This window comes from Rhinoraja longicauda, chromosome 37 (assembly GCF_053455715.1).
Source record: "Rhinoraja longicauda isolate Sanriku21f chromosome 37, sRhiLon1.1, whole genome shotgun sequence".
In the NCBI taxonomy this organism is placed as follows: Eukaryota; Metazoa; Chordata; class Chondrichthyes; order Rajiformes; family Arhynchobatidae; genus Rhinoraja; species Rhinoraja longicauda.
In genome coordinates, this window is record NC_135989.1 from 14,108,818 (window position 1) to 14,132,826 (window position 24,009).

General features: G+C 47.6%; 1 protein-coding gene across 2 annotated transcripts in view; it reads left to right on the forward strand.

Moving 5' to 3' along the window:
• The window catches only part of ak5 (adenylate kinase 5), a 65,368-nt gene extending 41,359 nt beyond the window's left edge, over positions 1-24,009 (forward strand). For both annotated transcript variants that reach the window (XM_078429515.1, XM_078429516.1), the window contains 5 exons: positions 10,417-10,452; positions 12,621-12,784; positions 14,473-14,589; positions 19,735-19,926; positions 23,714-24,009. In XM_078429515.1, coding sequence (XP_078285641.1) covers positions 10,417-10,452; positions 12,621-12,784; positions 14,473-14,589; positions 19,735-19,926; positions 23,714-23,779 — 575 coding nt within the window. In that variant the 3' untranslated portion in view covers positions 23,780-24,009. The remainder of the gene's footprint in view (positions 1-10,416; positions 10,453-12,620; positions 12,785-14,472; positions 14,590-19,734; positions 19,927-23,713) is intronic.

Sequence of the window (24,009 nt, forward strand, 5' to 3'; positions counted from 1 at the left end):
ACAAACTCTGTACAGACAGCACCCGTAGTCAGGATCGAACCTGGGTCACCGGTGCTGTAAGGCGCCACCGTGCTCTTCCAAAAGCAAAGGTGTGAGACAAGTTCATAAGTGATAGGAGCAGGATTAGGCCATTCGGCCCATCAAGTCTACTCCACCATTCAATCATGGCTGATCTATCTCCCCCTCCTAACCCCTTTATCCTGCATTCTCCCCATAACCCTGACAAAAGGATTGCAGAGTTGCAAATTGTGAAGCTAGAGGAGGGAATGTAGGTGCAGGGGGCATTGCAGTGCTGGCGAAGGCTGCAAAAACAGTGAGGCCTGGGGAGGGGCTGACATCAGTCACCTTGAATTCCCAGGATAATGCAGGGACAAAGTTGCATTTCTATAGCGCCTTTCACATTCCCACCAGGACATTTCAAACAAAATACTTTCAACTTGTAGTCACTGTTGACAATTTCACATGAGAGTTGACAACTCACCATTTTCAGTCTGGTTTAATAGACAGTAGACAATAGACAATAGGTGCAGGAGTAGGCCATTCAGCCCTTCGAGCCAGCACCGCCATTCAATGCGATCATGGCTGATCACTCTCAATCAGTACCCCGTTCCTGCCTTCTCCCCATACCCCCTCACTCCGCTATCTTTAAGAGCTCTCTCCAGCTCTCTCTTGTGTGCCGTGTACCGAGGTGCAGTGAAAAGCTTTTGTTGCGTGCTAACCAGTCAGTGGAAAGACAGCACATGGTCACAATCGAGCCGTTCGCAGTGTAGAGATACATGATCAAGTAGACTTGATGGGCCAAATGGCCTAATTCTACTATTGCATATGACCTTATGACATGATAAGGGAATAAGGGGCGGTCACGGTGGCACGGTGGTAGAGTTGCTGCCTTCCAGCAAATGCAGCGAATGGAGACCCGGGTTCCATCCTGACTACGGGCGCCGTCTGTACGGAGTTTGTACGTTCTCCCCGTGACCTGCGTGGGTTTTCTCCGAGATCTTCGGTTTCCTCCCACATTCCAAAGACGTGCAGGTTTGTAGGTTAATTGACTGGGTAAATGTAAAAATTGTCCCTAGTGGGTATAGGACAGTGTTAATGTGCGGGGATCGCTGGTCGGCGCGGACCCGGTGGGCCGAAAGGGCCTGTTTCCACACTCTATCTCTAAACTAAACTGAACGTGAATAATGTTTTGTGCAAGAAAAGCAGTTAATGCCTGTAAAGCACTTTGAGATGTATTGGTATGGATGTAGAAGGAGCTATAGAGAGGCCTGTTTATTCTTCCCTTATTTCAATCTATCCCAACCAACATTATCCTGGTGAATTCAAAGTGATCAGTGCGTTCTTGGTCAGCATTGATCGTCTTTCATCATCTGTGTCACTAGGATGTTCCTGTATTGTCTCCTGTTGTCTGCTATTGCAACATCAGATTATTGGTCATCTGTTACACTAAATATAAACTCTACAAATGGCTACTACACGTTGGCAATCTGAAGAAGGGTCTCGACCTGAAAAGTCACCCATTCCTTCTCTCCCGAGATGCTGCCTGACCCGCTGACTTACTCCGGCATTTTGTGTCTACCTTCGACGTAAACCAGCATTTGCAGTTCCGTCCTACACATTGTGAATTAGAGATAGAGTTGTTGGAATACAAGGTTAAGGACAGAATCTGACTGCTGTTTTTAAGATCTAAGAGGCCAACAGATTGGATGGATACAGAGGGACCATCTTCAACAGTGGTATTTATTCACAAAATGCTGGAGTAACTCAGCAGGTCAGGCAGCATCTCAGGAGAGAAGGAATGGGCGACGTTTCGGGTCTGAAGAAGGGTCTCGACCCGAAACGTCACCCATTCCTTCTCTCCAGAGATGCTGCCTGTCCCGCTGAGTTACTCCAGCATTTTGTGTCTATCTTGGAAGTATTTTAGTTTCGTTTAATTTAGATACACAGCTTGGAAACAGGCCCTTCAGCCCACCACAGCGGTCCACGCCGACCATCGATCACTAGTTCCATGTTTCCCACTTTCGCAGAAGAAGTTATGAGCTTATTCTCTCCCTTTATGATGTCACATTGTCCCGCCGACTTTGAGGATTGTTGTTGCTCAAGATGAGGTCAGTAGCATTTAGTAGAGTTATGGGCACTGTTGTGACTAACGGGTTCTAAGGGAATACATCACTCAGGGCCCACAGTCCACGTCTAAAACCCAGGGCACTAGCAGAGCAAAAGCAAAGGCCATGAGATGAGGTGAACTAGGGAAAGACCAGTTAATCCCCAGGATGGCGGGACTGTCATATGAGGAAAGATTGGAAAGACTGGGCTTGTATTCACTGGAGTTTAGAAGGATGAGAGGGGATCTCATAGAAACTTATAAAATTATAAAAGGACTGGACAAGCTAGATGCAGGAAAAATGGTCCCAATGTTGGGGAAGTCCAGAACCAGGGGCCACAGACTAAGAATAAAGGGGAGGCCATTTAAAACTTTTTCACCCAGAGAGTTGTGAATTTGTGGAACTCTCTGCCACAGAAGGCAGTGGAGGCCAATTCACTGGATGAATTTAAAAGAGAGTTAGATAGAGCTCTTGGGGATAGTGGAATCAAGGGGTAAGGGGAGAAGGCAGGCACGGGTTACTGATTGTGGATGATCAGCCATGATCACAAAGAATGGCGGTGCTGGCTCGAAGGGCCAAATGGCTTCCTCCTGCACCTAGTGTCTATGTTTCTATGTTTCTAAGACCCATTTGTTTTGGGGAGGAGGTGGAAGCAAAGGCAGAGGGTGGACATGGTCCACACTTCTACTGAGGTCCTGGGACATGAACTGGCAAGGTTGAGCGGAGGATTGTGGGATGAGCAGTCACGATGTGAATGCAGTCGGTGCAGAAAAGGGTGAAACTACAGCACTGGGTGCTGGGAGGTGGAAATGGAGGGTTTGTTTACCAATGGAGAGGCCAGCGTTTACTGCGCATCCTGCCCATTCATAAATACCCTTGAGAATCTGGGGATGAAGCACTTTGGAGACACAAAAAGCTGGAGTAACTCAGCGGGTCAAGCAGCATCTCTGGCCTCGACCCGGAAACATCACCTATTCCTTTTCTTCAGAGATGCTGGCTGACCCGCTGAGCCACACCAGCTCTTTGTGTCTATCGTACACGGTGTAAACCAGCATCTGAAGTTCCTTCCCACGCATTTATACCTGTGACACAGGTGTTTATGCCATCACAGTGGAGCAACTGGTAGAGTTACTGCTTTACGGCGCCAGAGACCCGGGTTCGATCCCGACCACAGGTGCCGTCTGTACGGAGTTTGTACGTTCTCCCCGTGACCTGCGTGGGTTTTCTCCGAGATCTTCGGTTTCCTCCCACACTCCAAAGACGTACAGGTTTGTGGGTCAATTAGCTTTGGTATAAATGTAGATTGTCCCTAGTGGGTGTGTGGGGTAGTGCTAATGTGCGGGGATCGCTGGTCGGCGCGGACTCGGTGGGCCGAAGGGGGCCTGTTTCCGCGCTGCATCTCTAAATCTAAACCAAAACTAAAGTGACAAAGGCTAGAGGTGAAAATGGGAGAAAAGGGTGTCAGATGAGGAGAAATGTAAAGCTGGGAGAGATGGATAGAGGTGGAAGGGGAGCAGAGGGGGAGGGAAGAGCGGTGGTGTCAGTCTGCATTAGATGCTGCAATGCTCTGAGTCTGTGGCATCACCCACGTTACAGAGTAGCTGACTTAAGATAGACACAAAATGCTGGAGTAACTCAGCGGCTCAGGCAGCATCTCTGGAGAGAAGGGATGGGTGATGTTTCGGGTCGAGACCCTCCTTCAGATTGGCTCTTACTCCAGCATTTTGTGTCTATCTTCAGTTTAAGGCAGCACCTGCAGTTCCTTCCTGCACGGTAGCTGAGTTATTCAGCCGCAGGGGGCAGCGGCTGGCAGACACTCACCAGCGTCTGCCTAATTTCCCAATGGCGTGGATGTGGTCCGGCCCTGTAGCACCACCTGTGTGTAGCTGTGATGCCTGGGTCTCCCACTGTTCAGTCATAATGACAGGGTGACCAGTAGAGAAAGGAGGTTGGGGGGGGTGAGGGCGGGAAGGACAGGACAAGTGTGGTTAAAGCGTGAACCGTACTCAGTGTGTACAGGAGGGATCTCAGGAGCCCGGACTCAAACAAGAAGGGCACAATGGGGAATTGCAAAAGTGGTGACTCCGTACAGATCTGTGACGAAGTGAAAGGTAACGCTGGAATTGTCTTTCTGGGACCTTTGGCCCAGCCAAAGGGCCTGTTTCCTCGGGCATTATCTCTAAATTAAAACTAAAAAAAGTCTCTTAAACGCCACTATCGTATCTGGTTCCACCATCGTATCTGGTTCCACCATCACACCCCTCAGCACATTCCAGGCCCCCGCCACCCTCTGTGTAATAACACACCTCCTTTAATCTTTGCCCCTCTCACGGTTCAAGCTATGGCCTTTAGTTTCTGACGTTTCCACTCTGGGAAAAATGTTCTGCCTGTCCTCCCTTCCCATGTTCCCTTAATTTTATCATTTTATATACGTCATCAGGTCTCCCTTCAACCTCTGACGTTCCAGCGAAAACAATACCCAGGTTTGATAGAATCGTTAGGCTTGTGGCATCCCGATGCACGATCTTTAGTGAATTACCACACTGCACAGGGTCTGACAATAGACAATAGACAATAGGTGCAGGAGTGGGCCATTCGGCCCTTTGAGCCAGCACCGCCATTCAATGTGATCATGGCCGATCTATTTCTACCTTCTCAACCCCATTCTCCTGCTTTATTTCTTTATGGCTGATCATTCTCAATCGGTACCCCGTTCCTGCCTTCTCCCCATACCCCCTGACTCCGCTATCCTTAAGAGCTCTATCTAGCTCTCTCTTGAATGTATTCAGAGAATTGGCCTCCACTGCCCTCTGAGGCAGAGAATTCCACAGATTCACAACTCTCTGACTAAAAAAGTTTTTCCTCATCTCTGTTCTAAATGGCCTACCCCTTATTCTTAAACTGTGGCCCCTGGTTCTGGACTCCCCCAACATTGGGAACATGTTTTCTGCCTCTAACATGTCCAACCCCTTAATAATCTTATACGTTTCGATAAGATCCCCTCTCATCCTTCCAAATTCCAGTGTATACAAACCTAGTCGCTCTAGTCTTTCAACATATGACAGTCCCGCCATTCCGGGAATTAACCTAGTAAACCTACGCTGCACGCCCTCAATAGCAATCTGCTCTCCACATCTACTGGGATAAAGCCAAGGTTTACCTTCATACAATCTTGATTTTAGTTTAGGAAAAAAAACTGCAGATGCTGGTTTAAATCAAAGGTAGACACAAAATGCTGGAGTAACTCAGCGGGTCAGGCAGCATCTCGGGAGAGAAGGAATGGGTGACGTTTCGGGTCGAGACCTTCCTTCAGGCTGACTGATTTTAGTTTAGTTTTGAGATACAATGCGGAAAAAGTCCCTTCAGCCCCACCGAATCCGCGCCGACCGTACACTAGCGCTATCCTACACACTAGGGACAATTTACTATTTTTACCGATGCCAATTAACCTGAATACTTGTACGTCTGTGGAGTACGGGAGGAAAACCAGAGCGCCTGGAGAAAACCCACGCGGTCACGGGGGGAACGTACAAACTCCGTTAAGACAGCACCCGTAGACAGGATCGAACCCGGGTTCCTGGTGCTGCAAGGCAACAACTCTACCGCTGCGCCACCGTGCTGCCCTATTTATCCTGTTTGTATAAAAACAAACTGCATTCGGGCTTCTGTCCTAAAGTAAAAAATAACCCTCAATATTATCTTCGATACCTGGCGTGTCCCACCCCATTTTACTTGGTGCAATGATTCTGTCTGACTCGCTGAGTTACTCCAAAGGTTTCTTTGAGAAACATTGCCAATAATCAGAGCAAGTTCAGAGAGACTTGGACTGTGCTGGAGCTAGACTGGTAGACTGGAACAGGACCTCTGAGCATGACAATTGGAGAGGGAGGTTCTGCTACTGATCGTAAGATGACTTCCTTGAGTTCAGGTTGCATGGAGTCCAGTGTGGGAAGATGCTGCTTTACACCCGTTGATAGACACTAAATCCTGGAGTAACTCAACGGGACAGGCAGCATCTCTGGAGAAAAGGAATACGTGACATTCTGGGTCGGAACCCTTCTTCAGGCTGATCGATGGGAGGGTGGGGGCGGATGAAGGGGGAAACTGGAGGCGAGAAAAGGTCAGAACAAATCAGGGCCAGCAACAGATGATCTCTAGAACGGTAGAGTCCATAATGGAGTCATATAATCCTACTACCTCCCCCACTCTAGTCCAACCAGTCCCACTGTTGGCACGTCTTCCCCAGCCAGCCATTGTTTGGGAAGATGCCATGATTGAATGCCGGAGCAGACTCGATGGGCTGAAGGGCCTAATTCTGCTTGTATGTCTTATGAAATCCACATTAATTGGGGTCCACATTTTCACGTTGCCTTCGCCTTCCTCCTGAGAGGGTCCTTTTTCTGGGTTTGGAGCCATTGAGTCATGTTTAGTGCAAGGCCCGAGATTTTGAAGACTGGAAGCGACTAGGCTTGTGTACACTGGAATTTAGAAGGATGAGAGGAGATCTTATCGAAACGTATAAGATTATTAAGGGGTTGGACACGTTAGAGGCAGGAAACATGTTCCCAATGTTGGGGGAGTCCAGAACCAGGGGCCACAGTTTAAGAATAAGGGGTCGGCCATTTAGAACTGAGATGAGGAAAAACTTTTTCAGTCAGAGAGTTGTGAATCTGAGGAAATCTCTGCCTCAGAAGGCCATGGAGGGAAATTCTCTGAATGCATTCAAGAGAGAGAGATAGATAGAACTCTTAAGGATAGTGGAGTCAGGGGGTATGGGGAGAAGGCAGGAATGAGGTACTGATTGAGAATGATCAGCCATGATCACATTGAATGGCGGTGCTGGCTCGAAGGGCCGAATGGCCTCCTCCTGCACCTATTGTCTATTGTCTATTTTATTGAGTATTAATTATTTTATTGGAGCCAGACTGCTTTTCAGAGTCAGGGTCCATAGGAGATGGATTAATTGATGTGGGTGTGAATAGCCTATTTTGCAAGAAATCCACCTCCCTGTCTTTTCTATTGGTTTATCTGTGAAGTGTATGTGATTGTAAAACACAAAGTGCTGGAATAATTCACCAGGTCTGGCAGCATCTCTGGAGAACATGAATAGGTAACATTTTGGGTCAGGATCTTTCGTCAGTCTGAAGAAAGTTCAGATTGCACGAAGTACTTTCCTGGCTGCAAAGATGTATTTCAAATGTCACAGATCTATGTTCAAATGTCACCCAAAATGTCACCAATCCATGTTTTACAGAGATGCTGCCTGACTTGCTGAGTTGCTGAGCTACAGTACTCCAGCACATTGTGTCTTTCTTTGGTAAACCAGCATCTGCAGCTCCTAGTTAATAGTATTTTAAATACTATTATTACTATTATATTCTTACTATTACTATTTTCTATGTTTCCATTTTCTACGAAACACAATTGTTATAAAAGCACAATGGAACAGTGGTGGAGTTGCTGTTTTACAGCACCAGAGACCCAGGTTCGATCCTGAATACGGGTGCTGTCTGTACGGAGTTTGTACGTTCTCCTGTGACCAAGTGGGTTTTCTATGGGTGCTCTGGTCTCCTCCCACACCAATGACGTACAGGTTTGTTGGTTCAATGGCTTAAGCAAATAGTAAATTGTCCCTGGTGTGTGTGGGATAGTGCTAGTGTACTAAGTGATTGCTATTTGGCATGGTCTCGGTGGGCTGAAGGACCTTTTTCCACTCTGTATCCGATGTCTAAATCTGCATTAAAGATTCATTTCTGACTGTCTGCGGCACGGTGGCGCAGCGGTAGAGTTGCTGCTTTACAGCGAATGCAGCGCCGGAGACTCAGGTTCGATCCTGACTACGGGTGCTGCACTGTAAGGAGTTTGTACGTTCTCCCCGTGACCTGCGTGGGTTTACTCCGAGATCTTCGGTTTCCTCCCATATTCCAAAGACGTACAGGTATGTAGGTTAATTGGCTGGGTAAAATGTAAAAATTGTCCCTAGTGGGTGTAGGATAGTGTTAATGTACGGGGATCACTGGGCGGCACGGACTTGGAGGGCCGAAAAGGCCTGTTTCTGGCTGTATATATATGATATGATATGATATGATAATGTGTAACATGTGGGTGTGTTAATTTAGCCCATCGAGTCCGCGCCGACCAGCGATCCCTGTACAATAGACAATAGACAATAGATAATAGAGAATAGGTGCAGGAGTAGGCCATTCGGCCCTTCAAGCCAGCACCGCCATTCAATGTGATCATGGCTGATCATTCTCAATCAGTACCCCGTTCCTGCCTTCTCCCCATACCCCCTAACTCCGCTATCCTTAAGAGCTCTATCTAGCTCTCTTGAATGCATTCAGAGAATTGGCCTCCGCTGCCTTCTGAGGCAGAGAATTCCACAGATTCACAACTCTCTGACTGGTTCTGGACTCCCCCAACATTGGGAACATGTTTCCTGCCTCTAACGTGTCCAACCCCTTAATAATCTTATACGTTTCGATAAGATCCCCTCTCATCCTCTAAATTCCAGTGTATACAAGCCTAGTCGCTCCAGTCTTTCAACATATGACAGTCCCGCCATTCCGGGAATTAACCTAGTAAACCGACGCTGCACACCCTCAATAGCAAGAATATCCTTCCTCAAATTTGGAGACCAAAACTGCACACAGTACTCCAGGTGCGGTCTCACTAGGGCCCTGTACAACTGCAGAAGGACCTCTTTGCTCCTATGCTCAACTCCTCTTGTTATGAAGGCCAACATTCCATTGGCTTTCTTCACTGCCTGCTGTACCTGCATGTTTCCTTTCAGTGACTGATGCACTAGGACACCCAGATCTCATTGTATGTCCCCTTTTCCAACATTAGCACTATCCTACGCACTAGGGATTTTTTTTCAAAATTTTACAGAAGCCAATTAACTTACAAACCTGTACATCTTTGGAGTGTGGGAGGGAAACCTGGAGCACCCGGAGAAAACCCACGCGGTCACGGGGAGAACATACAAACTCCGCACAGACAGCGTCTGTAGTCAGGATGGAACCCGGGTCCCTGTCGCTGTAAGGCAGCAACTCTGCCGCTGCGACACCGTGCCGCCCCGCCAGACCTTTTCTGTTGAAAGGTCTTTGACCTGCACCCCTTAACATGGATGCTCCCTCCTCAGATGCTGCCCGTCCTGCTGAGTAATTCCAAAATGTCCTGTCTTTATAAGCACACACGGTTGCTGTTTTCCAAATGGGGGTTCTTTTCATTCACCTTGTGACATACACGAGTGCAAATCTAGACCCGATGGGCAGGTAGGTATTGTTCACCTGCCTAGGTTTCTTGGTTGTCCCACTGTGTGTACACACAACTCCCCCTCCCAATCTCAATCTGACCTTTCTGTCCTGGGCCTCCTCCATTGTCAGAGTGAGGCCCAGCGCAAATTGGAGGAACAGCACCTCACATTTCGCTTGGGCAGCTTACACCCCAGCGGTATGAACATTGACTTCTCTGACTTCAGATAGCCCTTGCTTTCCCTCTCTTTCCCCTCCCCCTTCCCAGTTCTCCCACTAGTCTTCCTGTCTCCGACTACATTCTATCTTTGTCCCGCCTCCTCCCCTGACATCAGTCTGAATAAGGGTCTCGACCCGAAACGTCACCCATTCCTTCTCTCCAGAGATGCTGCCTGACCCGCTGAGTTACTCCAGCATTTTGTGTCTACCTTCGATTTTAACCAGCATCTGCAGTTTTGTTCCTATAATATGTTGCTGGAGGACACAGTTGACAGTACGGTTAAACACACCAGCCTCACGCCACATCACTACAGTAGGAGAAGGATGACCAAACGGACAGTTTAGTTTAGTTTAGAGATACAACACCACAACAGGCCCTTCGGCCATCCGAGTCCGCGCTGACCATCACTCCACACACTAGCACTATCCGACATACGAGGGACATTTACAATTTACAGAAGCCAATTTTAGTTTAGTTTAGTTTTGAGACACTACATGAAAACTGTCCCTTTGGTCCTCAGAGTCCGCGCCAACCAGCGGATCTTCCCGTACACTAACTCTAACCTACACAGTAGGGACAATTTACAATTTAACCAAAGCGAATTAACCTACAAACCAGCATGTCTTTGGGAGGAAACCGGAGCACCCGGAGAAAACCCACGCAGTCACGGGGAGAACGTACCAACTCTGTATCGACAGCACCCGTAGTCAGGATCAAACCCAGGTCTCTGGCGCTGTGAGGCAGCAAATCTACCGCTGTACCACAAGGTTGGTTGTAGCAGGTTGGCTAAAGATTTGAGTTGCGGATTTCTAAATATTGGTTCTTTATTTTACAGAGAAACTGAAAGTCACCAAAATTATCTTTGTGATAGGTGAGTAAAAGCCTGCTGGTTTCTCTGTGTTCTTGAGGCAAAGCTTTGAATTGCTGTGTTTAAACATCCTGTGGATTAATAACTCACAACAAGTAACGATGCATCAGAGTGGTCTGACCCACACTTCTGACAGCGGAGGGAGCTAAAGGGGAATTTAATAGAGGTGCTGGAAATTAGAATGGGCTTCAAAGAATCAGTAAGGAGAGGTAGTGGTGATAGGGAAAGGAATCAGAGGGGAAACGGAAATATATAAACTTTATAAGTTGCCGAAACTTAGACCTAGCAAGTGCTGCCTAAAGGTTCATAGATTCTAGGAGCAGAATTAGGCCATTCAGCCTATCAAATCTTCTCCGCCATTCTATCATGGCTGATCTATCTTTGCCTCTCAACCCCATTCTCCTGCCTTCTCCCCATAACCCCTGACACCCGTACTAATCAGGAATCTGTCAATCTCCGTCTGAAAAATATCCACTAACTTGGCCTCCACAGCCTTCCGTGGCAAAGAATTCCACAGATTCACCACCCTCTGACTAAAGAAATTCCTCCTCATCTTTCCAAAGGTACATCCTTTTATTCTGAGGCTGTGGCCTCTGGTCTTAGACTCTCCCGCTAGTCTTAGGATTTTCAAAGAAAATTGAAGAAATTTTAAAAGGGGAACAATTTTTGGCTTGTGAGAAAAGAGTTGCTTTTGGTTCTTTCCAAAGGGGTAGCACAGACACAAGGGCTGAATGGCCTCCTCCAGTTCAGGATAAAGCCAAGGTGGTGTGAAGTGCTGTCAGATACTGCTCTCTGTGACACATACAATGACCCTCCCCACCCTCATCCTGTGTCGTGAATCTCACCCTGTCCATCTGCTCTCACTATGACCTTCACTATGACCCCCCCCCACATAGAGCAACGGGTTGACTTTCAAACTCCCAGCCTTGTCTTCAAATCCCTCCGTGATCACACTGCTCCCTGTTGCTGTAATCCCGATCCCTTCGATCCAACATCTCTGGGGATGTTTCCCAGGTCCCAGTGTTAAACCCGCAGTGCTTTTCCCAGAAATTGGAACAGGGAATTGGATCCTGATCCTCACCAGACCACCGGACACTGATGGTCTCTCAAGGTGGGAGATCCTTCCTGGTCACGACCTTCCAGGGTCAGCGTTCATTCAAGACCATCGCACGAAGCCCCTCCAGTCAGGGTTGTGTTCACCCAGCCACAGGCTCTGGGATCCCCCCTAATCCTGTGCCCCCCTATTCTTATCCTAACCTTTATCCTACATCTAACCATGTACCAAATCCTCTTCCTAATTCTACATCGAATTCTACATCCAATGTTATGACAAATTCTATAGTTAATCCAATACCTAACATGTACCTAATCCTAAACCCAATTGTATATCTAATTTTACACCTAATCCTATATCTAATCCCATACCCAACCACAGCCTCAACCCTACACCTGATTGTATACCTAATCCTATATCTAAATCTATACTTAATTCCAAAACTAATACCATACCTAATACCATACCTAATCCTATTCCTTTTCCTATACCTAATCCTATACCTAATCCAATACCTAACACTATACATAATCCTATGCCTAACCCTAATCCTATACCATCTTACTATTCCTATACCTAATCCTATATCTAATCCTATACCTAACCCTATAACTAATCCTATAACTATTCTTACACCAAATCCTATACCTAATCCTGTACCTAATTGTATACATTTTCCTATACCTAATCCTAGACCTAATTATATATCTAATTTTATACCTATACCTAACCCTACACATAATCCTATACCTAATCCTATACCTAATCCTATAGCTAATTTTATACCCTTTCCTATACCTAATCCTATAGCTAATTATATTCCTGATTTTATGCCTGTTTCTATACCTGACCCTGTACGTAATCCTAAACTTAATCCTACATCTAATCCTAGTGCTAATCCTCCAGACCTCCTCAGTCCTCTACACCTCCGATACCATTCAATGACCCACCTCTTTGCCAAGCTTTGGGTTACCTCAGTGTTAACTTTGTGCTCGCTAATTCATTCTCCTGCGACGCTCCTGAGAGGCGTCAGGTGCACGAGAGTCGCTTCGTGTTTTAGGGGTTTTGTGAAGAAGTGGAGAGGCCGATCTTGCGATGACCTGCTGTCCCGTTACAGGGGGCCCTGGGTCAGGGAAAGGGAGCCAGTGCGTGAAATTGATGGAGAAATACGGCTTCACACATCTGTCCACTGGCAACCTACTGCGCAAGGAGATCAGTAACGAAACCGACCGAGGTAAAAAGATTAAGAAGATAATGGCTGATGGAAGTCTGGTCCCAATGGTGAGTACCAATGGTGTGTCTCCCATCATCCGCCCACATCAGTTCCACCTATGGGAGGAAACTAAAGCACCCGGGGGAAACCCACGCTGTCTCACAGAGAGAGAGCGTGCAAACTCCAGACAGACAGCACCTGAGGTCATAATGGAACCTGGGTCTTTGGCGCTGTGACACAGTGGCTCTACCAGCTGCACCTGCAGGCGTTCTGCACTCTGAGAGAGGCAAGAACCTTGTCTGGATGGCTAAAGAAACAAAACATTCCTAAAGAAAGATCTTGACCCAAAATGTCGCCCATTCCTTTTCTCCAGAGTTGCTGCCTGTCCCGCTGAGTTGTTCCAGCATTTTGTGCCTATCTTCGGTGTAAACTAGCATCTGCAGTTCCCTCCAAAACATTTCTGTGTTGCTGGTTGCATTCCTTTCAGGACATCTAAAGTATGTTTAGCCAAAGAGATACTTCCAAAGTGAGGTCCCTATTTTAGAAAACATGGTGGTCAATTGTCCCCACAGCAAACATGGCAATGTAACAGTAATCAATTTGTTCCTGTGTTAGTGTCTCCACAAGGCATATATCATATCATATCATATCATATATATACAGCTGGAAACAGGCCTTTTCGGCCCTCCAAGTCCGTGCCACCCAGTGATCCCCATACATTAACACCATCCTATACCCACTAGGGACAATTTTTACATTTACCCAGCCAATTAACCTACATACATATAGACACATAGAAACATAGAAAATAGGTGCAGGAGTAGGCCATTCAGCCCTTCGAGCCTGCACCGCCATTCAATATGATCATGGCTGATCATCCAGCTCAGTAACCTGTACCTGCCTTCTCTCCATACCCCCTGATCCCTTTAACAAAAAGGGCCACATCTAACTCCCTCTTAAATATAGCCAATGAACTGGCCTCAACTACCTTCCGTGGCAGAGAATTCCACAGACTCACCACTCTCTGTGTGAAGAAATGTTTCCTCATCTTGGTCCTAAAAGACTTCCCCCTTATCCTTAAGCTGTGACCCCTGGTTCTGGACTCCCCCAACATCGGGAACAATCTTCCCGCATCTAGCCTCTCCAACCCCTTAAGAATTTTATATGGTACACCTGCCTTTATCGATCAGGGCACTGAGTACTAGAGTCAGGAGGTCACGTTGCAGCTTTATCAAACTTTGATGAGGCTGCAAATATCTCCTTATATGGCACAACATGAACAAGCATTGCTCAAAGTGTTTTTCTCAGGTTTTTAGCTTTAGAGATACAGTGCTGAAACAGCCCATTCGGCCCACCGAGTCCTCGACAACCAGCGATCCCCACACATTAACACTATCCTACACCCACTAGGGACAATTTTTTACATTTGCCCAGCCAATTAACCTACATACCTGTACGTCTTTGGAGTGTGGGAGAAAACCGAAGATCTCGGAGTAAACCCACGCAGGTCACGGGGAGAACGTACAAACTCCGTACAGACGGCACCCGTAGTCAGGATCGAACCTGAGTCTCCGGCGCTGCATTCGCTGTAAGGCAGCAACTCTACCGCTGCGCCACCGTAGACAGCACCCGAGGCTGGGATCGAACTCGGATCTCCGGCGCTGTAAGGCAACAATACCGCTGCATCACCGTGCTGCAGTTAAATGATCTGGCAATTCGTTTTTGGTCTTTTAACTTTGGGTTCTGCTTGTTTCAGGGAATAACATTGGATCTTCTGAAGGATGCTATGATGGAGAACCTGCAGGAGACCAAGGGCTTCATGATCGACGGGTATCCCCGGACTTTGAAACAAGCTGAAACCTTTGATAAATCAGTGAGTGTCTAGACCTTGTGCACAACCAGTGTTCAGGTCACTCCACTCCTACACCCTCCTCTACCCTCGTCCTACCCCTCAGCCCTGCCCCTTGTTAAAATGTCAGGCTGCAACATCGTGGAACAGGAGCACACATCATTTTCTGCTCATTCGCCCAACAAGATCATAAGACATAAACAGAAGTTGGCCCACTGAGTCTACTCCGCCGTTCAATCATGGCCGATCTATCTTTCCCTCTCCACTCCAATCTCCTGCCTTCTCCCCATAATGTTTGATGCCCTTAATAGTCGAGAACCTATCAATCTCCACTTCAATAAGAGTTTGACCATATGGTAGTGGCACTGCCAATCTCAACCAAGGAACAAGGCAGAGGTCTTTAGAGGCAGAGTGGGACTAATTGTCCACTGCATGGGGTTATATTTGAACTAGCTTTTTCATTAAATTGTTCCTCTTGTCACCAGATTTCAATGCGGTAACAAATCTGACAAAATAGAGGCATGGGGGAATTTTTGTTTCATTGTGAGTCTGTGAGTTTGCGGCTTAAATTCTCAGCTTGTGTGTGATTGCATTTGTGTGTGTCTGAGTTTATGCGCACATTCAATAGACAATAGACAATAGATAATAGGTGCAGGAGTAGGCCATTCAGTCCTTCGAGCCAGCACCGCCATTCAATGTGATCATGGCTGATCACTCTCAATCAGTACCCCGTTCCTGCCTTCTCCCCATACCCCCTCACTCCGCTATCCTTAAGAGCTCTATCCAGCTCTCTCTTGAAAGCATCCAACGAACTGGCCTCCACTGCCTTCTGAGGTAGAGAACTCCACACCTTCACCACTCTCTGACTGAAAAAGTTCTTCCTCATCTCAGTTCTAAATGGCCTACCCCTTATTCTTAAACTGTGGCCCCTTGTTCTGGACTCCCCCAACATTGGGAACATGTTTCCTGCCTCTAATGTGTCCAATCCCCTAATTATCTTATATTTTTCAATAAGATCCCCCCTCATCCTTCTAAATTCCAGTGTATACAAGCCTAATTGCTCCAGCCTTTCAACATACGACAGTCCCGCCATTCCGGGAATTAACCTAGTGAACCTACGCTGCACACATGCACATGCACATGCCCATTGTGGTGCCGTATATAGGTGGACGTGATGGAGTCTTTACTTGTGCTTGGGCCTATCTGTGTAATATTTGTGTGCGTGTAATATGGTTAATTAGTGGGTGTGTGCGTGATCAAGTCACAATGTGTGATGGCCACTGTGTGCTTGTGTGTGTGTGTGTGTGTGTGTTTGTGTGTGTGTGTTTGTGTGCGTTTATGGGCGTGTGTGTGATGGAGCCTTTGTGTTTATGTGTATGTATGTCTGTGATGGTGTGTGTGTGTGTGTGTTTGTGCTTTTGTGTGTGTGTGTGTGTGTGTGTGTGTGTGTGTGTGTGTGTGTGTGTGTGTGTGTGTGTGTGTGTGTGTGTGTGTGTGTGTGTGTGTGTGTGTGTGTGTGTGTGTGTGTGTGTGTCTGTGTGACTGTGTGATTGTGTGCCTTTATGTGTGTGTTTTTGTGTTTATGTGTGTGTGTTTTTATGTGTTTATATGTGTGTGTGTTTATGTGTGTGTCTGTGTGTGTTTGTGTGACTGTGTGATTGTGTGTTTATATGTGTGTTTGTTGGGACTGTGTGTGTATGTGTGTTTATATGTGTGTGTGTGTGTGTGTGTGTGTGTGTGTGTGTGTGTGTGTGTGTGTGTGTGTGTGTGTGTGTGTGTGTGTGTGTGTGTGTGTGTGTGTGTGTGTGTTTATGTGTGTGTGTGTGTGTGTGTGTGTGTTTATGTGTGTGTGTGCGTGTGTTTACGTGTGTGTCTATGCATGTGTTTATGTGTGTGTGTGCATGCGTGTTTATGTGTGTGTGTGTGTGTGTGTGTGTGTGTGTGTGTGTGTGTGTGTGTGTGTGTGTGTGTGTGTGTGTGTGTGTGTGCGCGCACGTGTGTGTGCGTGTGTGTGCGTGTGAGTGTGTGTGTGCGTGTGTGTGTGTGTGTGTGTGTGTGTGTGCGCGCGCGCGTTTGTGTGTGCGTGTGCGTGTGTGTGTACATATGAGAGAGATGGTGCCACCACTTACTGCCTAGCTCACATTGTCCTTGGGACTGTGGCTGTGAACCGCTATGTTCACATGTTTGTTTGACCCCAAGTCTATGTAGTTCAGAGCTTATTTGGAGGTTGTTGAGTTTAATAGCCTGATGGCTGTAGGGAAGAAGTTGCTCCTGAACCTAGATGTTATCATTTTCAAACTCCTATATCTTCTTCCCGATGGCAGGAGTGAATGAGAGAGTGGCCAGGATGGTGTGGGTCTCTGATGATCATTGGACCACAGTACAGAGTTTGTATGTTCTCCCTGTGACCGTGTGGGTTTTCTCCGGGAGCGCCGGTTTCCTTCCACAGTCTAAAGATGTACAGGTTTGTAGGTTAATTGGTCTCAGTAAAATTGTAAATTCTCCCTAGTGTAAGGGGCAGTGTTAGTGTGCGGGGATCATTGGTCGGTGTGGACTTGGTGCACCAAAGGGCATTGTCTCTGCACTGTATCTCCAACCCCTCTAAAACTAATCAGAAAATTTTAACATTTGAGCCATTTAACCATTGACAAAACGTTAATGTGCCAATAAGGTACAGGCATTGGCTGACTGACATAAATGGCTGTACCATTGAACCATCAAACCAGTTCAGTTCAGTTTCCGTTTAGTTTATTCTCACGTGTACCGAGCCGCAGTGAAAAGCCTTTTGTTGCGTGTTAACCAGTCAGCGGAAAGACCACTCGTGATTACAATCGAACCTTTCACAGTGGACAGACACACGATAAAGGGGAAAACGTCAATGACATTTAGGCGGCCTTTCAGCCCATCGAGTCCATGCTGGCTATCAGACTAAACTCATGTAGGAGGCCTTTCAGCCCATCGAGTCCATGCTGGCTATCAGACCAATCTCATGTAGGAGGCCTTTCAGCCCATCGAGTCCATGCTGGCTATCAGACCAATCTCATGTAGGAGGCCTTTCAGCCCATCGAGTCCATGCTGGCTCTCAGAACAATCTCATGTAGTTTCATTTATTGTCACGTGTACCGAGGTACAGTGAAAAGCTTTTGTTGCGTGCCAAACAGTCAGCGGAAAGACTATAAACGAATGAATGAATGAATGAATGAATGAATAAGTTTATTGGCCAAGTATGTGCACATACAAGGAATGTGCCTTGGTGCTCCGCTCACAAATGACAACACAAACATACAGTTAACAATTAAGAATAAATTATTATCTGAATGGTGGCCGATTAGGAAAAGGGGAGATGCAACGAGACCTGGGTGTCGCGGTACACCAGTCATTGAAAGTAGGCATGCAGGTGCAGCAGGCAGTGAAGAAAGCGAATGGTATGTTGGCATTCATAGCGAGGGGGTTTGAGTATAGGAGCAGGGAGGTTCTGCTGCAGTTGTATGGGGAATTGGTGAGACCACACCTGGAGTATTGCGTGCAGTTTTGGTCTCCTAATCTGAGGAAAGACATTCTTGCCATAGAGGGAGTACAGAGAAGGTTCACCAGATTGATCCCTGGGATGGCAGGACTTTCATATGAAGAAAGACTGGATAGACTCGGCTTGTACTCGCTGGAATTTAGAAGATTGAGGGGGAATCTTATAGAAACTTACAAAATTCTTAAGGGGTTGGACAGGCTAGATGCGGGAAGATTGTTCCTGATGTTGGGGAAGTCCAGAACAAGGGGTCACAGTTTAAGGAAAAGGGGGAAATCCTTTAGGACCGAGATGAGAAAGTTTTTTTTACACAGAGAGTGTTGAATCTGTGGAATTCTCTGCCACAGAGGGTAGTTGAGGCCAGTTCATTGGCTATATTTAAGAGGGAGTTAGATGTGGCCCTTGTGGCTAAAGGCATCAGAGGGTATAGAGAGAAGGCAGGTACGTGATACTGAGTTGGATGATCAGCCATGATCATATTGAATGGCGGTGCAGGCTCGAAGGGCCAAATGGCCTACTCCTGCACCTATTTTCTTTGTTTCTATGTTTCTAAAGCATAAACACATCAAAACAATAAGGATACAACATTACGGTCTAAACATGTGGGGGAAAATAAACCAGAGCAAAAAAGGGACTCCAGATTGTGATCATTGAGGAGAACAACAGCAACAGACAAAGCTTTATTTGTCATTCGGTACCAAGGTACCGAACGAAACTACATAGCAGTCACACACAAAAAAGAACACAAGACACATGACTCCAACACAAACGTCCATCACAGTGACTCCAAACACCCCCTCACTGTGATGGAGGGAACAAAACTTCCACTCTCTTCCCCACGCCCACGGACAGACAGCTCGTCCCCGACCGACCCGCACAGTCCCCGCAAGGGGATGGAAGTCCCCGCGGCCGAGCCGCACCGAACTACTACATGAATACAATGGAGCCGCTCGCAGTGTACAGGCACATGATGAGGGACTGACCATTGAGCCACTGCAGTGTGCCCGGTAGCAGGGCCATCTTTACAGCATTATGGGCCCCGGGCAAAGCAGTGTACTGGGGCCCCTACGACAACTACTCACAGGAATAAACACTGTATGCTCTGCCACCCCCCTTTCCCCAGCACCCCCATTTCCCCCACTCTCTCTTCCCCCCCACCACCAACCCCCACCCTTGCTGTCCCCCTCCCCAGTCCCACTCTGCCTCCACCCACCCCCACTCTCTCCTCCTCCCACCCTCCCCGTCGCCCCCACCGTTACTCTCCCCCACCCCCCTTTCCCTACCAGCCCCCCCCCCCCCCGTCGTGCCGGCGAAAAGCACTTACCGAAAAGCACTTAGCGATGGACTTAGGGCGCTACATTGTTGCGAAAAGCACTTACAGATCGCTGTGAGAAGCACGTAGGGATGGAAAATGTTGCGAAAAAAACACTTAGGGACCGAAAATGTTGCGAAAAAAGCACTTATTGAACCTACATTTTTAAAGTAGTATTTATTTATTGCAAGTCAGTTAACATACACAGATCAGCATGGGGCCCCTATGCTCGTGGGGCCCCGGGCAAGTGCCCATCAGGCCCATGCGTTAAGACGGCCCTGCCCGGTAGGTGGAGGAACGTCGACCCCGTGACCGTCTCCCACTCTCTCCACAGTTCACGACTCCCAGCATCGTGCTCCTCATCGACTGCACCCCCGAGGTGATGAAGGAGCGGCTAATAATCCGCGGGCAAACAAGCGGCCGCTTCGATGACAACGAGGTGACGATCGCCAAGCGGGTCGAATCCTACTTCCTGGACTCCGTCCCGGTGGTGAAATACTACGAGAACAAAGGACTGCTGAGAAAGGTGCGCTCCCTCTCACGCCTTGCCTCGTCAGACTTTAGCCTCGGGTAGTCAGAGGGAGAGGGGAGTGGGAGGGGGGGGGGGGGAGCACGGGGCACCAGGTCCATGACCAGGTCCATAACCAGGGCCGTTTTTACAGCATTATGGGCCTACGGGCAAAGCAGTGTACTGGGGCCCCTACCATTACTCTCCCCCACCCCCCTTTCCCTACCAGCCCCCCCCCTGTCGTGCCGGCGAAAAGCACTTACCGAAAAGCACTTAACGATGGACTTAGGGTGCTACATTGTTGCGAAAAGCTCTTACAGATCGCTGTGAGAAGCACTTAGGGATGGAAAAGCAAAGCACTTAGGGAGCTAATTGTTGCGAAACAGATCGCTGTGAGAAGCACTTAGGGATGGAAAATGTTGCGAAAAAAGCACTTATTGAAGCTACATTTTTAAAGTAGTATTTATTTATTGCAAGTCACTTAACATACACAGATCAGCATGGGGCCCCTATGCTCGTGGGGCCCCGGGCAAGTGCCCATCAGGCCCATGCGTTAAGACGGCCCTGTCCATGACCCGTTTACCCTCTCCCTTCACTGAACCCGTTTCTGTTATTCTCCCCACATTCCCCATCAATTACCCGCTAACCCTTCACAGGTACAATCATAGAGTCATCCAGCACAGAAACAAGCCCTTCAATCCAACGCATCAACGCCGACCAACAAGCCCCAACTAAACTAATCCCATATGCCTGTGTTTGGCCCATATACCTCCAAACCCTTCCTATCCATGTACCTGTCTTTTAAATGCTGTTATAGTCCCTGCCTCAACTACCTCCTCTGGCAGCTGGTTCCATATACCTACCACTCTCAGAGTGAAAAAGTTCCTATTAAATCTTGCCCGTCTCATCTTAAACTTAGACAATAGACAACAGGTGCAGGAGGAGGCCATTCGGCCCTTCGAGCCAGCACCGCCATTCAATGTGATCATGGCTGATCATTCTCAATCAGTACCCCGTTCCTGCCTTCTCCCCATACCCCCTGACTCCGCTATCCTTAAGAGCTCTATCCAGCTCTCTCTTGAATGCATTCAGAGAATTGGCCTCCACTGCCTTCTGAGGCAGAGAATTCCACAGATTCACAACTCTCTGACTGAAAATGTTTTTCCTCATCTCAGTTCTAAATGGCCTACCCCTTATTCTTAAACTGTGGCCCCTTGTTCTGGACTCCCCCAACATTGGGAACATGTTTCCTGCCTCTAACGTGTCCAACCCCTTAATAATCTTATACATTTCAATAAGATCCCCTCTCATCCTTCTAAATTCCAGTGTATACAAGCCTAGTCGCTCCAGTCTTTCAACATATGATAGTCCCGCCATTCCGGGAATTAACCTAGTAAACCTACACTGCACGCCCTCAATAGCAAGAATATCCTTCCTCAAATTTGGAGACCAAAACTGCACACAGTACTCCAGGTGCGGTCTCACTAGGGCCTGCACGCGAGGAGCAATTTACAGAAGCCAATTAACCTACATACTTGTAGGTCTTGGAAGGTGGAAGGAAACTGGAGCACCCGGAATGGCGGGACTGTCGTATGTTGAAAGACTGGAGCGACTAGGCTTGTATACACTGGAATTCCAACTTAAGTCCTGTGGTTCTTGATTCCCCTACTCTGGATAAGGGACTGTACATTCACCCTATCTATTCCCCTCATGATTTTATACACCTCTATAAATCAGCCCTCTGCTTCCTGTGCTTCAAGGAATAAAGTCCTAGCCTGCCACAACCTCTCCCTGTAGCTCAGGCCATCGAGTTCTGGCAACAACATCAGAAATCTTCTCTGCACTCTTTCCAGTGTAATGATGTAGATGATCATAGATCATGCAGCACAGAAACATGCCCTTCAGCCCACTAGGTTTGTGCTGAACATTAAGTATTCATTTACACAAAGCCAATTTTCAGTTTCAGCGCGGACCCGGTGGGCTGAAAGGGCCTGTTTCCACGCTGTATCTCTAAACTAAACTAAACGAAATCTGATCAAATCTCAAACCATTGCCCAGTTACTCTCAGTTTTAGTTTCAGTTTCAGTTTAGTTTATTGTCACGTGTACCGAGGTACAGTGAAAAGCTTTTGTTGCGTGCTAACCAGTCAGCAGAAAGACAATACATGCTTACAATCAAGCCATTTACAGTGTGTAGATGGATACATGATATGGCAATAACGTTTAGTTCATGGTAAAGCCAGTAAAGTCCGATCAAGGATAGTCTGAGGGTCACCAATGAGGTAGATGGTTCAGGACAGCTCTCTGGTTGTGGTAGGATGATTCAGTTTCCCGGAATGGCGGGACTGTCGTATGTTGAAAGACTGGAGCGACTAGGCTTGTATACACTGGAATTTAGAAGGATGAGAGGGGAATCTTATCGAAACGTATAAGATTATTAAGGGGTTGGACACGTTAGAGGCAGGAAACATGTTCCCAATGTTGGGGGAGTCCAGAACCAGGGGCCACAGTTTAAGAATAAGAGGTAGGCCATTTAGAACGGAGATGAGGAAAAACTTTTTCAGTCAGAGAGTTGTGAATCTGTGGAATTCTCTGCCTCAGAAGGCAGTGGAGGCCAATTCTCTGAATACATTCAAGAGAGAGCTCGATAGAGCTCTTAAGGGTAGCGGAGTCAGGGGGTATGGGGAGAAGGCAGGAACGGGGTACTGATTGAGAATGATCAGCCATGATCACATTGAATGGCGGTGCTGGCTCGAAGGGCCGAATGGCCTCCTCCTGCACCTATTGTCTATTGCCTGATAACAACTGGGAAGAAACTGTCCCTGAATCTGGTGGTGGCCAGGGTCTGAATCTGCTGCTGGCCTTGCCGAGGCAGCGTGAGGCATAAATGGAGTCAGTAGAAGGGAGGTTGGTTTGTGTGATGGTCTGGGCTGCGTCCACAATTCGCTGCAATTTCTTGCGGTCTTGGATGGAGCTGTTCCCAAACCAAGCTGTGGTGCATCCCGATAAGTGCTTTGGTACAGTGGGGGGGGGGGGTGGGGTGGGGGGGGGTGGGGGGGGGGTCCCAAGGGCAAGGGGGGGTACAGTATCTCAGGGAGGATTCAGGTGAAAGGACGAGATCAAAAACAGAGGATGTCTCCACTAGTGGGAGAGTCTAGGACCAGAGATCGTAGCATCAGAATAAAAGGACGTTCCTTTAGGAAGGAGATGAGGAGGAGTCTCTTTAGTCAGAGGGTGGTGAATCTGTGGAATCAATTGCCACAGAAGTTTGTGATGCCCATCAATGGATATTTTTAAGGTGGAGATAGATAGATTCTTGATTAGTACGGGTTTCAAGGGTTATGGGGAGAAGGCAGGAGAATGGGGTTAGGAGGGAGAGATAGATCAGCCACGATTGAATGTCGGAGTAGATTTGATGGGCCGAATGGCCTAATTCTGCTCCTCTCACTTAACATGAAAACCACTCCTTGTTTGCTCTCAATGCTCTGTGCTAACCACTTGGTTATTTTTCTCTCCCTCTCCCTCTCCCTCCTACTCCCTTTCCCTCTCCCTCTCTCCCTTTCCTTCTCTCCCTTTCCCTCTCCCTCTCTCCCTTCCCTCTCTCCCTTTCCCTCTCTCCCTTTCCCTTTCCCTCTCTCCCTCTCCCTCTCCCTCTCCCTCCTCCTCTCACTCTCTCCCTTTCCCTCTCCCTCTCTCCCTCATCCTCCCTCTTCCTCTCTCCCTCTCCCTCTCACGCTCTCTCTCTCTCTCTCTCTCTCTCCCTCTCCTTCTCCCTCTCCCTCTCTCCCTCTATCTCTCTGTCTTAGATTCAAGGAGAAGGGACGGAGGAGGATGTTTTCCAGACCATCACTACAATCATCGACGAACTTTAGTAGCCGAGACTCCGGGTCACAAAATCTTGCAGCAGTTGCTCTGGGATCAGATTGCTCACAATTAGCATCAAACATTTGTGTTCATGGCTACTACGAGGATTAACCAGGACCCCACCAATAAAATGCGATTTAAAACTCCTGGATAACTTTCACCGACAGCCCCTAAGAAAATATTGTTCTATTCCAGTGATATTATGTGTATACGTTCTTTATAAACAGGAGGGATGAAA